This window comes from Manacus vitellinus, unplaced genomic scaffold (genome assembly GCF_001715985.3).
Source record: "Manacus vitellinus isolate BGI_N305 unplaced genomic scaffold, ASM171598v3 scaffold_8_pilon, whole genome shotgun sequence".
In the NCBI taxonomy this organism is placed as follows: Eukaryota; Metazoa; Chordata; class Aves; order Passeriformes; family Pipridae; genus Manacus; species Manacus vitellinus.
The window spans coordinates 15,430,094-15,448,578 of NW_021940864.1; the positions used below are offsets into that span (position 1 = coordinate 15,430,094).

The following is an 18,485-nucleotide window of genomic DNA, read 5'->3' on the forward strand; positions in this document are numbered from 1 at the left end:
GTGTACTCTACGATGAAATCAGGAATGAGTATTACTGTCAGATAAAGGTGTGGGGGGGGAGAATATGCAAAAATGTATCTCAAATGGTGTTATGTTTTATATGCCTCTCACAGCTCATTTGAGAATCCTCCTGTTAATTCCTAGCACACCACACCGTGCTATTTAACAGCATTTAAGGTTTGTACAGACAAGATGTTTACGTGGAAAAAAATTCTTAGCAATTAGACCACTAGCAATTTCCATGGAAGAAAGCTGATTTTATCTGAGTAGAATTAGATTCAGGTTCTCTTTTCTACCTCTTTCAGAATGGATAATATTAAAAATAGAGATCTATATCAACACTGTAAACCTAAGCTGAAGTGGTGAGTTCTATTATGTATCTGACTTGCTTTTAGTATGGAATATGTATCATATCTGTAGGGGTAAGATTATTAAATCATGTATATTTTCCACAATATAGGGTGATGAAGGATGTTAGCAGACATCTCAGATCTCCAGAAATCAAAACACCATTCAAATACTTTTCAAGTGGTTGCTGCTACATAAAAATACCAATTCTTCAGAATACCACCACCAGATCTGGCTTTCTAGTGCCATAAAATAAACTGAAAATTTCCTATTTCTTTAGGACACAGAAGAAGGCCCAAAGACTTTATTTTTCTTTTGACATAGCATCTGTAACACAAGCGAGCATGTTAGGTACTCACACAACATACAGTTTTACACCTGGACATTTCATGATACAGAAGACATTGTTCCAGAAACTAAAGGAAAAACGTGAAAGTGTTAATCCAGATGTTTGGTAACATAAAGGCTGGTGCTTGGTAAAACCCAGCATTTTCAAAACTTGTAGAAATTAAGCCTCAAGTAAGCAATGACTTAGAGCAGGAAGTTACCATGTCAAGGCTTACAGATTAGATTTCATTAATTGCCTTGTCACAAACTGAAGTTACTCTCACACAGCTCTCATCACTGACTTTCAAGAACAAGTGTCTTCAAACAGTATCAAAAGAAATCTACTTCTACATTTTATTCTAAGCATTGAAACTGGTGTTTGCTCCAAGGTGGGGTAAAATAAACCATTGTTCAAAACCACAGACCAATCCAATATAAATCAGTAAGAGATATATATTTTGTAAGTTTTCCTTTTTTTAAAAAACAACCAACTCCACACTTTTTGAGTAACAGTAAGGTATGTTAAAATAACCAGTCAGACTTCATTCAAATGAATTAGACAACTTTTACTAAATGAAAAAACCTACATTTAAAATATGCATTTAAAACAAAATGGAATTAGAAAAGAGACTGAAATCCATTTTAAAGAACTTGCTCAGTGTCAGAAATCAATATATCTCTTGCACTATATAATGTGCCAGTTCATAAAACGGAAGTTACCAGAATCCTCAATTTAACATTTTCAAAGACAATACTGAAGTCAAGAGTTTTACATCTACTGATGCACATTTAGAATGGTATAAATCTGCAGCCTTCCCCCAAAGAATCTTACAAATTTGACAATATTCAGTAAAAGCTTTTGTAGTTATGTCCAATAAGTATTGCATCCTAAAGCATCACAAATCTGTGCCTTTCATTTATCCTACTATAGTCTGTATCTTCTCTATATCTTGCCGTTTGCCAATGTTAACTCTTTTAAGAAAGGAGAGAAGTGAAAAGAAATACTGCGTAACTCTTGATCACGTACAGAAATTATTGCTACTATAGTACACTACAAAGCAGAAGTCTATACAATAGTACATGAAATTTGATCATGAAAATCCAAATGATATAATCTTTAGCGACATAAGCCTTACTATGAAGTTGGACATTCCTGTAGCATTTTCAGCTCATCACTCATCATCTAGCCTATTTTACAGTGATGAACATCCATTTAAACACACCCTCTTTATGAAAAAGAATGTCAGCTTTTAAAGGCTTAGCAAATAAGGATCTTCATGTTCTGTGGAACTATGTAAAATGAATTTTGATGCAGGTAGGGAGTTACCTGGAAGCTAAGCATGCCAAAGGTGTTTCATGCTAATAAAACTAAAGCCAAGGTACCACTTAATCAAGTTACCAACTAGTAGGCAATACCATTTTTGTCCTATCTAAGTTAAATGAAGTGCCATCGCACAGTGTAACGTCAATAATTTAAAATAGTGTAGTGCACAAATCCATTGTGTGGCAGTTTAAGCTAAAATGTCAGGACAGGTTTTTCTGTCTCAATGTATGTTGGCTGTCAAGATGTCCAGTCTGGGCATTTGGGATTTAGTTTGTCTTTTAATCACTACTGTACTATAAACTTTGCCTTATAATAGGGCACACATTTGGGCGGTATTATTATGAGAAACGAGGGATTAGGGGGAGGATAAGAGATCAGTGGCTGTTCTAAAACGCCCCTTCCTCATTTCATAGAGCCAGGAAATAAGACTAGATACTGTATTCGCATCATTCTAGCTACAAAATAACCAAAGTAAAAGCAATCAAGCAACAATAAGACCACATTACACAAATGGAACATCATGCTCTCATCTGGTGTTTAACTATTACATCAAGTTTTAACTGGGATGTTGGTCAACTTTAAAAACCGTGGTAAATGTGAATATGTAAGTTGCAATAGTTTTCCTCCTAATTTTTCTTTTCACTCTATGCTGGATATTAGAACTTGGAGCTATGCTTGTTACAATACAGTGTCGCACATCTTTCTACTAGAAAAAATTAATAAAGATCCTTTACCCGTCTCTTTAAGTTAAACGTGTGACATCATAAAGGGTGTCAAATGGCTGGATGGTTTTACAGTGCACACTTATTATATACTGTAATATGGAGTTTTGTCCTTGACAGATCTGATGGTGTTTTCTACATTATTTCCTTTCTTCACCTCTTCTTCGGTGGATTAGCTGTGCGAGGTGGAGTGACTGGACGCCCAGAATTCAGTCCACCATACTGGTACTTGGCTTTCTTTTCAGATGGTTTCAATATCTTAGAGAAAATAAAGAAGTTCCTTTGAGTCAGCAACAACTAAGAACATTTCAAATACTGTTAAGCCAACATGAAACCTTGTTCTGCAGGAACAAGAGGGTTGAGGATGGTGGGGGGGAAATCACATCACAATCCTACAGATTTCTTAATTCTGCATACAACAATAATACTACTTCTACATCCTTCCAGTGCTACCACTACAATCGGGTGGGAACAGGAAAGAAAAGGGGCTGAAAACATGTCCAAGAGGGAATAGGGACTAAAATCTGATCAGAGTAACCATACTAAAAGGGTCCCTTATAGTCTATTAGTTCGCATGATCGGGTCGCATACCAATCGCATACCAGTCACTAGGTATGACTAAAAATAATCACCCAGTTAAACTTGGAAATGAGCACCTGAATAGAGCGAATAACTTATTATGCAGTAGTTTGGAAAACATCAAATCCCAGTTGTCTGGAGAACAGTTGGTTTGCAGTTCAGTTGTTCACTAACACCAGCCTCCTGCACAGTCCTTTCTGTAGCTCAAGTGTATTGCTCTACACTAACCATGAGCGCAACAACAAGACTAACTTGGTCCATACAGCCCAACACCTACAGTCATACTTAATGCACAAATATATCATACCTGAAAGGAACACATCAGAGTTTCATCCACACTCATCATGCCCCCCGCATTGTCAAACTCTCCACAATAATTTGGAGCTGAAAATAGGGTGACCAACTGCCGTTTTGCAAAGAATTCATATCCATCTTCAACCACCTGTCAACATCAGAGAAATCAATATAGCTTACATAAGAAAAGACAAATTTTGAAGAAAAAAAGCTACTCTTGAGGCCAACAGGACTTTATATTAGAAAGATGACAAGAACTCATCAAAACAGTATTTTATATCTTGACTTTCAGACAGGCAGGACAGGTTCATTCATTTTGTCCTACCTGACACTGAATGCCAAGCCAAGTAGCATACCCTGTGTCTGACACTTCCAATGTTAAACATTCATCAGCTTGACTGTTCAGTATTTTCATAGCTGAAGTCCAATTATGCACTGCTAGTTTAAGTATTCTCAGCATTTTATGGTTTACACACAGCATGTGGATGTTTGACCTAATTAGTGTGGAGCCCACAAAACCTGGATACCATTTCATTGCAACTTGTCACAATCAAGTTTCACTTACACTGGTGCTGATCCTACAAATCTCAAGTGTAGGCTTTTTTATAATTTTGATGCTCCAAAAGCAAAGTGGGGCTGACATATTTTGCCTAAGAGCATAACACACCTTTAAAGTCATGCAAGTAGTATGATGCATCAGCTAAGGATGTTCCCTCTTCCCCAAAATAGAAGCCTCATGTTACAACATAGTGAAACCAGTGCATCAGTTGCTCACTTTGGTGCAATCATCATGATCTTTTAAAAGACATACTTCTTTTACAAAGAACTGAAGTGACTATATGAGTACAGGAAATTGGTAGCAATTTTGATCAGCAGTTAAGAAATCTAGCCAGTGTGTGGAATGAATATTAAATCTTCTGTAATGTTTTAGCAGTAAAATTACAAAGATAAATATTTAAGTGTTCTGATAGTGTACCCAAGCCTAACAGTGACACAGAATAAAGAGCCTAGTTCTGTTTCACAGCAGGAAAAAGCTTTTAAAATTGACTAAATAATGAAATTGAAATATTATACAGGAAATTGAAACCTGATGTCCACCTAGGTAGGACTCTTGCTTAAAATAATTTAATAAAAAAAGTGCACTAAAAATGGACAATGCCAAAACCAACCTGATTTACTGAAATGTGCAGAAAGCAAAACAGTCTATGCCAAAGAATTCTAAACAGTTGAAACAAAGGCAAGACTGAAAGATTTTATGTATGGACTTGTTTCAGAAATATTCAAAATGCATTTAATACTTTGACAAAGTGAAGCAGAAGTAGTGTAAGCCACAACTACCAACTGTCTACTACTGAAATGGAAGAACTCTGAAACTTCAGTGTAAATCTCAAATTCAAGTCACTTCACCACTTTAAGCTGGACACTGTACCTCTGATGTTTACATACATCAATGTAACATTTAGCAGACAGTAGAAAAGGAAAAGATCAATGGAGATATCCAGTGTTAGTATTCTACTTCACTGACATTAGACACACAGTTCAACATGAGTCAATAGACACAGTCGTACAGTCCCTTTATTAGGAAGATCTTTTTTTCTCTAGAAGTAACACAATGCAAATTAAGTTTCAAATATATCCTACTTATAAGGAGCACCAAAGAGGCAGAAAGACTAGGAGAGGTTTTAAGAAGCAACAGTAGCAAAGTTCATACCTGATGAGCTCGACAGATCAAATCCAGATCATGACGATTCAGAAATTTACTGACCACATCAGCACCAAAAGTGAAGGAGACCCCACGATCATTTTCACCCCAACCTTGCACATCTTTGTCTGGGTCAGACCACAGCAAGTCACAGAGCAAACCTTTGAAAGATAACACAAGTGAAGATGCTAGTCTTCAGAGGTATCACTTTATAATGTAAAACAGTTCTACTGTAATTAACAGAGCAATTCTCCTAAAGAAAATAAGTTTTAACAACAAATGCAGCAACATTTTACACTGCAACTCAAAGGGTATGTTGTGTGTAAGTCTGGACATTGTTCCTCCTCACCGATGACAACACCTTGAGATTAAAAAAGTCAGAGCCAAACAGTTCTCTGAAATAATATTTAATTGTAATACGGTGTTTGAGGAGTTTAAAAACACTGAAATGCATGGGTATTAAAAGGCAACCATCAATTTTGCAGCACACCAAGAAAGTTTAGTTTGAAAGCTGCAGTGAATTAAAACATGCTATGCAAGGCCTGTCATAAATACAGCAAGTAGACTTGTACCATAAGCTTCTGAACATGGAACAGCTTTGATTCTTACCTTTCTCACCGTACATGAAGAACCTTAGTTGACTAAATCAAAACGTAACAGCAAAATGCTGATATATTGTTTCAGGTAGCACTGTCAGTTTGTTCCGCTGTTGACTTTTCAAAAAGCCTCATGACAACCACTCTGGAATCTAAGCTGGAACAATAAGCCTCTCTGGTGTTTTAGCAAGATCTTTTTTTCTCCTGCCAACAAAAGGTCAGCTAACTCTGGAGTTAAAACTGGGTACTAAAAAAAGATTTCTCTAGATCAACTGCAATGCCTTTATACATAGAATTTACAATGAGTTTTCACATGGGAAAGAACCAGGCCAATTTAACTACAACACAGACAAACACAAAAACATTCAAAAGGCATTTCATAGCTTGCCATGAAACTGTACTTTCTTTACCTGTGATAACTAACCCATAGACATTTAAATACTTAAGACCATTGTCATAATCTGAAAGATGTGTCAACAGGTTCCTTTATCCTTCATTCAAGCACTCAGAAGTTTGATTTGCACCTGGTTATTTGCTGAACAAAATATTGAAGACATTATTTCTTAAACAGGAGATCCTTCAAGCTGTAGTCAAGCAAACCAATGTCTGAAACCTATTGCACAACTAGACCATTTTATATTTAATACAGTTATCAAATGGTCTTTGGCGCCAGACACAGCTGCTCTCTAAGAGAAGCTAAAATTTTATTTGCTTTAGAAGACAAAGAACAGAACAAGCACAACTGCATCTTAGATACAATTTCTACCTAGAAATACACTACTGAATACAGATAGCATATGAAAAAAGCTTAGCTTTACTGAAATTTAGTTCTATATTGAGTAACTTGTTTTTCAAAACAACAGTTGCACTGCAATCCCTAATGGTTTCTTACCATGAATTTCCAGTAAGTGACAGAAGCTGCTTGTCTCAGCTGGTTAGGAAGTGCTTCCTCTTCTATTCTCTCCCCAAAATCAAACAATCTTTAGGCTTATACAGAGCAATAGGCTAGAATCGTTAGCAGTGGTATAAAAGAACCCTGCACAAGTTTGTCTAAACTGTGCTGCCCAGGTAGGTTTATATTTTAATATGCAATATCTACCATTGCAATAGCTTAGGCTGACCAAGAGCACATCATAATTTGGCTGATACAAGGCATTCAAGATTACACAAAACAGAGAGTTACAATCTCCTAATAAGCAAATGGTTGGCAATGCTGACCAAAACACGTAACTTATGTCCTGGCCTTCACAAAACGCAAATAGTCCAGCATTTATCAAAGGCAAGTGATTTAAGTTGGAATAAAAAGTCAGATTTGAGAAAACAGCTTCCAAACCACACAAAAATGCCACCTAAGTAAGAGGTCTTTAAATTGCAGTTCAAATTAAAAAGGCTTTTTTTCCATCAGGCTAAAAGAAACCCTCATGATGATCTAATCTTTGCACTGCCTCACAAACATCTACCAAAAACTTCTATATCTACACATTCACCAAGTGACACCTCTCCACAAAGGGATAGCTTTTAAGGGTTTGTGACTTTCATGGAAGTGAGACTACTTCAGTTTATTTTTCATTTTCCACAAGATTTACTTCCATTATGTAATACTGGTTTCCTTAAGTACATCCAAAAGGCCAAGACCTTCTATGTCACTGTATCATATGCACACATGGTATGTTTCATTTTCCCTCTGACAGTACACATAATTTTACTTTCACAAGCAATAGCATTAAGACTACAAAACACTACACAAAACAAAAGCCTTTAAAAAAAAAAAACAAACCTCTACACTTATTTTTAGGAGGTATTAAGAAGACATATGACTACAGTGGAGTGTCCATGGAAACCAGAATTACATTCTGAAAGGGCATTCCTGAAGTGGGGGTGGCTTAAACAGTACTAATCGTCTGTTGAACAGAACTATCTTTCCTGAGAGCTCTGATAAACGTAAAGATTGACTCATTTGTACTGACATTTATTTGGTTATGCACTGAGTGAATAAGTAGCATAAAAGGAAGAACAATGCAGTAATTTATACTACAGAAACACTCATTCACTAGTCTATAACACTTCTCGGTGTCAAGTGTGTATTTACACTAGCTTGCATACAAGTGTGGTTGTTTAAGGGACAGTAGATACATTAATTAGTCCCTTAATTATTGCCATGCATCAGCACTGAGGAAAATTACATGAAGCAGAAATCTTCTATTCCAAGGTTTAACTGCAATTGTAGTTTACGTTTTAAAAAAGGTTTAGATTTCGTATTTCCTCTGAAAGTTAATTCAGACCACTGTTGAAATCAACACTAAAAACTATCCCATTGTACTGTTAGTCTTTTCAATCCACTAGTAAAAAATTTGTAATAAATGGGACACTGAGTATTATTAGTTGAACCATTCAAAAGAACATTGTACAGAAAGCACTGCCAACTTGCATGCAAAATTTCTAAACATTGGAAGAAAATTTCACAACTATCACATTGATAGATGCAATTGAAATCTGCAGTGAAGTAGGAGCTGTATTTTCAAATTTAAAGGAGACAAGGTCTCAAGTAGAGAGAAGCCCAAATGCTTTAACACTTGGGAATCTTTGAACAGTTATGTTCTTTGACAGACTAAAAGATTTGTTTGTGTGTGCCTAACTAAGGCAAGAAAAAACTAGCTGTTCAGTTTCCTTTATCTTTCATTAGATTTCCCAGTTGTTTAAGGGCAACTTGTGAAAAATGTATCCAAACTTGAATAATGTATCCTACTCTGTTATAACAGGCAATAACAATCTTGGTCAAAGTGCAATAACCTCTAAGGTATCAGATAAAGTAGCCATCGGGAGGAACAAGACTCACACCCTACACAGGCATCAAGAATATTGTACTGTGAACAAAGGTTGTGTTAAGTCATCATATTGCCTGCACACTAATTGATTAAACCTGTTCCATCATTAAGATCTATTTACAGTAAATTCCATGCCACTCACCTGTGTCAGGAACATCTGTAGGTCTCATAATTCTCCGGATCTGCTCCATTGACTGGAGATCTGGAGACAGTCCTGTAAAAGTACAAGAAAACAAGTGACTTATATATGTATTTTACCTGCAAAAAAGTTCCAGAGAACACAAAATTTCAGGGTCAAAATCATACAGCATCCACTGTTTCCACTGCAATATAAAGAAAAGGCAGTTTGCTGTAAGACAAGTTGTTGAAAAGAGGGACAGACACTAACGCAAGTGAAATTAGCAAGGGGTTTTAATTATCATCCTTTTAGCCGCGTGGCACAGACCTCTACAGTTAAGGACATTATCTTAAACAGCTTACAACCATAAAAATCAGTTAGGTTAGGAAAGACCTCTGAGATCACTGAGTCCAACCATTAACCTAGCACTGCCAAGGACACTACAGAGAACCAGTGAAGGATAGCATTCCCATTATTGAACACAAACTGGGTGCAGACAGCTTTCCTTACAACCACCTTCTTTTATAAAAGCTAAAGGAAAATCCCCTGCCAAGGTCTGAAAGACTACAAGACAAAGCAGCCTGGAAGTGTAACTAGAATCATAAGTCAGATCTGAATGGCACAGTTTTACCACACAACAGCCAAGCAGCACTCACTGGATTCTGTAAACAAACACTAGACTGTGCAACTGCAATAGTTAAGGACCACAGAGGTGGTCATCTACTATAGCCCAGCTGCTCAGTCATTTGTAAAACCACAGTACTTCAATTACTCAAAAAAATCACAGTAATGCCACAGTTATTTTTCTGAAGTTTTGTCATTAACATGCAATTACAGCCTAAACATGGGATTCCAAAGCCACCCTTTGAGCAGCTTAAAGCTTCTCTACTGGAGGAACACAGGCATCAAAGATACGCTCTAGAATCTTAACAAGTCACTTAGGACCCTTATTTAAGGACATAAATGACTTAGGCCAAATTAGCTAATTAAGAGAATTTCAAACTTTAGAACATCAAGACCCAATTTGTGATGAAACATATTTTATATTAACAAACCATATCTATTTGAGTCAGTCCAGAACTCTGAAGAGGACAGAAGAAAACATCATTGGAAAGGAGTTACCACGTACAATAATTTCAGGTAACAGAGTTTGCAGTGGCAATGTGTGTGTTACAGGAGCAACACGCCAACGCTCTTCAGTTGGATACAAAGACTTGAGGAACTTTTCCTCCAAGTGGTAGATTTTTTTTGTCGAAGTGCTCTTGCAATAAAAGCCTTTTATCATCATCACCAGCTTGTTAAAGCTATCTTCATGATATTACCTTGAGGTCGTAAGGGAGGGCAGAAGTCTTACATTAAACTGCTTATGAAAGGAGTTTTAGGCAAGTCTACTTAAAAAACAATACAGGAATACTAATATAAATTCAAGTAGATAATCAGCTTTTAAACTGACCAACCTACCACTTCCCCTTCCCCAGATCTGCTCTCTTTGTGTACACATTACATTAGCACTCAGCACCACACTTTGAGAGCAATGGGCAAGCTCGGTGAAATAAGCACAACCAGTTTGTGACCTTCTATGAAGTTATAGCTCTCAGCATTTCAGGTTGCACCCAAAACATCTTTTGCCCCGGAAGTGTTCAAGGCCAGGCTGGATGGGACTCTGACCATCCTGGTCTAGTGGAAGGTTCCCAGCTCACAAACAGGGAGTTGAAACTAGGTGATCTTTAAGATCCCTTCCAACTCAAACCATTTTATGATTCTTTAAAAGGAAATCTTATTAAAAAACACATCTGAACCCCATGGCTGTTAATTTTTGTGCTATTTTACACTAATGTAAAATAGTAAAATCCCACAGAACTGCCTACACATTTGTAGACCTCTTTGTAACCACCCAAGAGGTCTGCTTTTCCCAAGTATTTTCCTAACTCCCCCTGCACAAAAAGAAATAGCTCATGTCTCAAATTCCTATCTATAGATAAAAGTTGTACATAATCAGTATTAAATGAAGGAAATAAGAATGCAAACACAGGCTAAAGCTCACTGTCAAGCTGCTGCCACCTACAATGTACTAAAAGTACACCATTAAGCTTTCTTGTCACATACAGCTAAGCATAGAAAAAGTATCTTTCAGTACACTATCTTTCTGAAGTGTAAGACCTCCTCTCCCATATGAGAAGACAAAGAATTGTCATTACTGCTGGCAGACTTAAACTTCAACATACATTTCATTGTCATTAATGTCACAAGAAAAACAGAATTCCAGAGCCTAAAAATAGTATATAAATGCAGTATTTTACTAAACACAACTCCCATCTCAGAGCTTAAATCCAACATCAGACAAATATATTTCATCAACATGACACTACAACATGGACTTAATTTATAAAAACTTGAAAGTAATCATGAAAGTTCTCCAAAGATTAGGACTAGACACTGGTGTCACAGATAAAAGGGGAAAACTGTAGAGAATACAAAGCAGAGAAAAATGAAAAAGTTGGAAAGTTACAGAATAAGCTTCAATGAAGCAAAATAAAGAGCAAAGTGAGAAGTCAATTGAGAGGACAGCCAAAAAAAGGACAAATTATGACAGGTATGAGCAATGTATAAAGAGTGGGAATGGAGAGAGAGGCGATGGGAAGGATACAATATAAGATCCTTTCAGCAGCATGAACATTTAAAAACAGGGATAGCAAGAGCGTTTTGACTTATACTGTGAGATAAAAAACCTCAAAACACATGCCCAGAAAACTCTAGATAAAAAACATAACTCAGGATCTTAAGTTACTGTAGATAGCCTACTGGGGTTAAGTTAGGTGCCTTTTGTTTTACTATGTTATGCGGTTTTGCAAAGTTTTATTATATATCCCAGAGGACAATATTTTTAAAATAAACTATGCAAAAATGCGCAATATAGTAAAAAAAGGCACCTACCTGATATCTACATGCTAGCTTCAACCTCCAGCAGAGTTGAATGGTTTGTGTTGCTGCCTCAGTGTTTATTACAGTAGTATCATCATGAAAAGGCGTTGACAGTCCATTACTTCATTGGATCTGGAATGCAGTTTGGATTGGACTGGAGAAGAGTGGAAAAAGGGCAAAACTTATTCACGTGCTGAACGTCCATTTCCATTTATTAGGAGCACACAGCACATTACTAATCTTTTTGCTTTATTTCACAGCTGCAGATCAGTTGTGAGTGATAGTAATTTCGGTTACAGATGAAGCCCATACAAGTTTAAGGGGCAATTAGCAATCAGTAAAGAAGTAAATACTGCTTTTCCTAAGAGGATCCTTAAAGCACTCTACATACAAAATAACTTCTTGCTTAATCAAACAGGAAAATTTTAATTCTCTCCCTCCCCATTTACAATAAAACTTTAAATCTTTTTTCTTGAAAAACACCGTTCTAAGCTTCTTTCTCGTAATTTGGGCCTCAATTGCACACACAAAACTACCAGTTTTGTCACAGCATTCCACTCCACCTCCTAAACTTCTTAGATTACCCTCCACCTAAACTTAATTGTTTGCCTGAAACACTCCAGTATTTTTGTCACCATTCATTCCCAAAAACCACAAAATTCAAAAAAGTAGGATGATAGTAAGAGAGTAATTCTTTCACATCCTTTCTTTGGAGACAAATTTATTACAAGTGTTTTTAGACACTGATAACTGGCTACCTTCTGTGCAGAAGTGATTTTTGTATCTCACATTTTTAAAACTTGATCCAGTTCATAAGATAGTTCTTGAAAAAAAAAGCACCATACTGCTTGAGAACAAGATTAAAAGATGACCTGTAAGAAAACAAGATGCAAGAATACCCTGCATCATCTTAATAGCACATCCCATATAGGCAGAGCTCTTGCAACTAATAAAGGCAGGATGGAAGCCAGCAATACAACCTCAAAGATTCTCCTCAGGAGTTCTGGATCACACAGTTCTTAACTCCAAATGGATCTGTTCCAACTAGAGGTTTTGCAGCGCTTTCACTTCCACTAATCTCCATCTCACTGACAACACAGGTGTGACACCTACCAAAACATTTCTAGATCATTCAGTGCAAGGCATCAAGTTGCTTATTAAGGGAGGCAGTTGCAAAGACAGCTGCAAAAGGCAGGATGGCTCTTATTACAAGTAATTTTAAATTCTTGTCAACTGTTTTGACACTGCAAGCTCCTGGAAATCTGTTAAGCATCATTACCTGTAAAGTCATGGGGGGCCCGTTCTACAAAGAAGGGAGCCCAGGTAAGTTCCCAGATTCAGACAAGTCACAACCCTCAGTCAAATCAATACCAAGCATTTTTTCAGTACAAGAACAGAGCAACACTGGGACAGGTGCCCACAGAATGTAGATTTTCTAATAACAAAGGCTTTTTGGAGTCCATGCAAGCCATGGCTGACATGCTCCAATGTTAACAAATGTCTTGCTTGAAGCCCCAGGCTTGACTGTGTAACCTTAGAAGTCCCTTCCACCAACATGTTATGAAAACAGCTAAAGACTGTAGAGCTCTCTTTGCTTGTGAAAGTTATTCTTCACAGCTAAGGCTAATAGTAACAGCAAAAAGTCATGTGGCAAATTAGGCAATAATTCTAGCATTCAGTATTTTTCACTGAGGGAATATTTATCACTGAGGGAATATTTACAGAGGCACTTCTCCCTCAGGCATGAGAGGGCCACGAATATCAGGTAAGAATGATATCTGTCTACTGCCAAGTGCATAGGAAAGCTCAAGGCATAAAAGCGACCTTTACAGCCAACACAAGGTTAAACATCTCCAGCTGAATATCAGGTATGCTCATCCACACCCCATTTGGTATAGCATTAACCCAAAGATCAGTGTAGACAGTTTTAAAAGCAGCCATCAGCTTACCTCCATGACAACAGAAGATCTTCTCATCCACAATGGCTGCAATAGGCAGACAGTTAAAACAGTCTGTGAAGGTCTTCCACAGCTTGATGTTAAATCTCCGCTTGCCTGCGAGAACAGTGTCATTAGGAAGAGAAGGCTGGTTTTTTAAAGCCAACCAGTAATACATATCACAACCTGACCAAAAATGTTAGCAAACTGTCTTCATAGGGCTTTATTTCTGTTAGCATAGTTAAGTCTCAATCTCTTACAACAGCATTTCAAGGACAGCAGAAAACAGTAATGCTCTTGAGTGACTTTAACCTTGGTTCGAAATGTATTTTTATAAAGTTTCAAAGCAGCTTCACAGAATGTTGAAACCCTTGCAGCATGAGAGTCAGTACTAGAAGCATCTTCAAAACACAATATTAGTCTGTTACAATCTTTCAAAAGTAATGGGTTTTGCTTACATTCATCATAAAATCCATAGATCCGATTGATGCTAGCACACTCGTGATTTCCTCTGAGGAGAAAGAAGTTTTCTGGATACTTGATTTTATATGCCAGTAATAGGCAAATTGTTTCCAGAGACTGTTTGCCTCTGTCTACGTAATCTCCAAGGAAAAGATAATTAGCTTCTGGCGGGAATCCTCCATATTCAAATAATCGAAGTAAGTCTGTATACTGACCATGAATATCACCTGAATAAAGAAATGTTTACCAAGGATTAGTGCAACAACAAAGACTACACAAGTCAAGAACTTAAGCCAATTATTTTCTATTCATTGATTTCAAAAAAGGCATTATATTGCCTTTTAAAACTGGCAATATTAATCAGAAAAGTAAGAACTATTCTAATATTAAAAACTGAAGTACTCACTAAATATAAATACCTCATACTATCTGCGGAACTGCTATGTCAGGTATGAATCCAATATGAAAACTAAAAGCTACAGAAGTTCAAACAATTAAGCGTAAGCTTTCCGACCAACCTTTAATTTGTTCAAACTACAACAAGGTCAGAAAGACAACCTCTACTTAAACAGGTATACAACCAGGAAGCAAATGTATTAAGAAAAAGTCACTGCAAAAACAGATCAGTCAAGAATTCAGACAGACTGGAGAGAAACTGAACATTGTGTTGGCAAAGAGAATTTACTTTAAAGGTCAGCTCCCTGTATTAAGATTCCCACCCCCCAGTATTTAGACTAACTCCTCCTTTGATGCAATTATTCATGTAAAAACAATACAAAGACTCAAAGACTGATACTTCTTACAAGATATTCAACCCTGCAGGTTGTTCTTAGGAAAAATAACTGTCATGTTACTCATCACACTGCCAGCTTTAAAATTAAGTAGGTTTTCCATGGAACAGCTCTGTGCAGCAATTACATCACCACATACTAGTCAAAGCCAACTATCCGTGAGTTGTCCATACGGTTGAAGACATCAAAGCTGCTCTACAGTAACTTGCAGAACACATGCACTGTACTCCAGCTGACTGCACAACTCATCACCAGAGTGACTGAATGCAAAAAAGATATGCAAAAAGCCTTCAGTGCAAGCTGTATGCTATTTAAACTTAGTCCCTCCTGGTCCCATGCACAAAGCATTACATAAATGCATTTTCACTTTTGCTGCTTGTTCAGTGGCAAAATACTGACTTTGCTCAGCACAGTTATTCTCTAGCAGAGCACTAGCTACTATGGCCTCAAAAGAGGAAAAAAAAAAACCCACACAACTTTCTCCATCTTAAAAAAGGTTCCCAAACCTGTATGCTCTCCAGTTCAATTCTTAAAGCATACAGCGGTAAGAATACATGTTATATTACATTCACTTTACACTTTCCACGAGAAATGCAATATTTCCTTCTTCAGGCAGCAATCTTCCATAACTATTTCTCACTCAGGGAGAAGAATAACCTTCCAATTTTCATCTAATAAACGTGACTATTATCCACTACCCAATTCCAGACACAACCTGAAGTTTCACTGGCTAAAATCTTTTTTGTGTATGTTGCAACAAGAATGATTCCTATTTTAAGTAATATTTAGAAGTCTCCAGGTAACCATCCAAAGAAAACAGACTCCCCAAAAAGTCATTTCTATGTTGAGTGTAGTACTCCAGAATCACATTAGCAATACATTCCCCAGACTTCAACACTAACAGAATTACCTACCAAGTAAGCATACTGAGAAAATATTATTACTGTGCTCATAATCTTGAACAATTTTCAGTTACATACGAGCCCACACATGAGGAAGCAATGCACTTAGTGGGTAAAAGAACATTTTATAGAAACAATTTTGTAGAGGGACCAAAGCATTTACTATTCCATTCAAGGTATTCAGCATTTTAAAATACAGCTTAATATGAGCACAAGTTGAATTGAAGTCTACCAGATACAAAGCCTTAAGAGTAAAAGCCACATCTATTTTAAAATGGACATTTACATAAGAGTTTCTTTCATCTTACATTATAAAACAGCCATTCAAGATGTAAGAGCTGATTTTGAACTGACTTGACTATAAGACAAGACAATCCTATAATGGTTCCTCAGGCATTGCCTGAGTACACTAAAATAATAGTTCAAAGCTGTACCAGCTGCATATTTTGCTTTTGGGGAAAGTGATCATCTTCCTTTCACTTTTATCTAAATGCATCTTTGACAATTGCTCTAATATTAAATTCAGATGCACCTGACACTTCCTGGTGCTTTCACTGTGTTTGGAATCAGATTTAAAAATAACAAATGCCTTAGTTAACTGTGCATTAGCCACCCTATTACTGTTCATCTAACCGTGCTTTCAACTGTCTCAATTTAAGCAAACAAGAAAAAACTAACTTTGAAGTAGGCTAATTATTCTTTGCAGACCTTGACTTATGCTCAATCTACCTGAGCTTCTGCGTTTTCTTTATCTCAGAACACGATGAGACTGTAGTACACTGAAAAGACTAAAGTGAACACAATGTGATAAAGCTGGATTTACCTTCAACTTTATGTCAGTAGGAAAGCTAGTCTGGTTTTTCCTCCCCACCCTACCAAGCAATTAGTCATTTAAAAATGACTTTGCCCTTAGTGGTTTGTCTGTGGGTTTGGCTGTTTTGTCGGGTGTTTTTTAAATTGGTAACATCCTGTCAATGTAAGAAACACTGCTACATTAGCTCTGCCAGGAAGACTAATGTATCTTTTGAGTATGCAAGTAATAACAAAGTCAGAGACTGCTTCCACTTTAATACTATGACACTTTAGCAAGCCTAACTCAAGGAATTTTATGCATTTCAAGACAATGCCTATTGTTAATAAGTAAGTTGAAGGGTGATTACAATCCAGTATTTACAATACTTCAGTTAAGATTTTTTACAAGCTCACATACCTATTAACAACAGTGTACTTTGGAAGAAGTCTAGCATCTTATACAAGCTTAGAGAGGTAAAGAACACACACATTTCAGTTTTATTCGTGTTTCACAGTAATAATGATGTTTGTCAAAACCTGTTGTAAAGCTCAAGGAATTTGTTACATGGCAACTAAGCCTAATTAAACAGTCTCCATTTTACTTTCTCAGTTGAAAGATTACCAATGCTTTCTGTTTTTCAAGTGTTCCATTTCACAAGGTCTTTCTTTTGCTTATGCTTTGAAGTGAGCAACTACAACATGTGTTTTTTTAAAAGTAGTTAACTTCTTTCTGAAATAGTGATCTAAAGAGTAGCAGCTCTGTGCAAGCAAGGGACGGGTTGCAAAATTTACACTAGATGAGGGTACAAGTACCCCTTTTCACCAAGGGAACTTGCTCTCAAATAGTACCAGGAGCATCAGCAATCTACCAACAGCTAGCTGCTTTTTCTTCACTTAATCCAATCTAAATTGAAAATTATATTTAAGATTTTGAAGACCTCACTCCAATGCCAACTCATGCTCACTTGCCCATCTCAGTATTCTTCCAACCCACCTAGCACACAACTAGATTAAAACACCTACATAAAACACATATCAGTTTTACATACCACAAATTTTCAGAGGTGCCTCTAGTTCCAAGAGAATAGGCTGGCTAAGAAATATTTCTCGTGATTTTATGCACAAGCCCCGAACTTCTGCTTCTGTCATCTGAACGATCTTCCCAGGACGACATCCTCGTACTGAAATGAGATATGTAACATTTGAAGGTCACTATCACACAGATATACAACAAAGTCCAAATGATCTGTATTTGAAACCTATATTTGACAAAAAGCGAGCAGCACATTCCACACATTTACCAAATGCCCTGGAAGTATGTAGTCCAATGAATTCTAAAATTAATCTCTGACAGTGTGTTATTCTGTGCTTTAAAGTCTGTATGCCTTCCTGTTAAATCAGGTTCTCAGAAGAAAACAATTTAATTCTTGTTTTTGTCCATATTTGAATAAATAGCAACTTCAGAAAGTTTTTAATTTAACAATCCCATTATGCTAGAGTATTCACCACAGAAAAAAAAAAAACCTGGGAATCCCAAACCTGGAAACACTTCCATATTAGCACAAAATAAATTTCTTCAGGATTGTTACATTTAACAGGGCTAGTAAATACCACAGAAAAGCCATAGGCACGTTTTCTTACATTTTTGGCAGCTGAAACTGCCATAATAGAAACATCACACAAAAAACTATGATAGTTTGATGAAATTTTCAATCATATATAATGGCTCTTAAGTTACTGAAACCTTTACAGCCAAGGATATTCTAATTAGAATGAAATTGAATTCACGAAACCTGTAAGTCAGGTACTCAGACCTATATTTAGCACTAAGTTTTCAAAAGCAT

General features: G+C 36.7%; 1 protein-coding gene across 1 annotated transcript; it reads right to left on the reverse strand.

The window, feature by feature from the left end:
• Nucleotides 1–637: 637 nt before the first annotated feature.
• Nucleotides 638–17,835, reverse strand: PPP1CB (protein phosphatase 1 catalytic subunit beta; the record flags this gene model as incomplete). Its single annotated transcript, XM_008932896.2, has 7 exons — nucleotides 638–2,979; nucleotides 3,608–3,742; nucleotides 5,306–5,457; nucleotides 8,860–8,931; nucleotides 13,707–13,811; nucleotides 14,153–14,383; nucleotides 17,691–17,835. Coding segments are annotated over 7 exons (945 nt in total), but the record flags the coding sequence as incomplete, so codon positions are not given.
• Nucleotides 17,836–18,485: the final 650 nt, after the last annotated feature.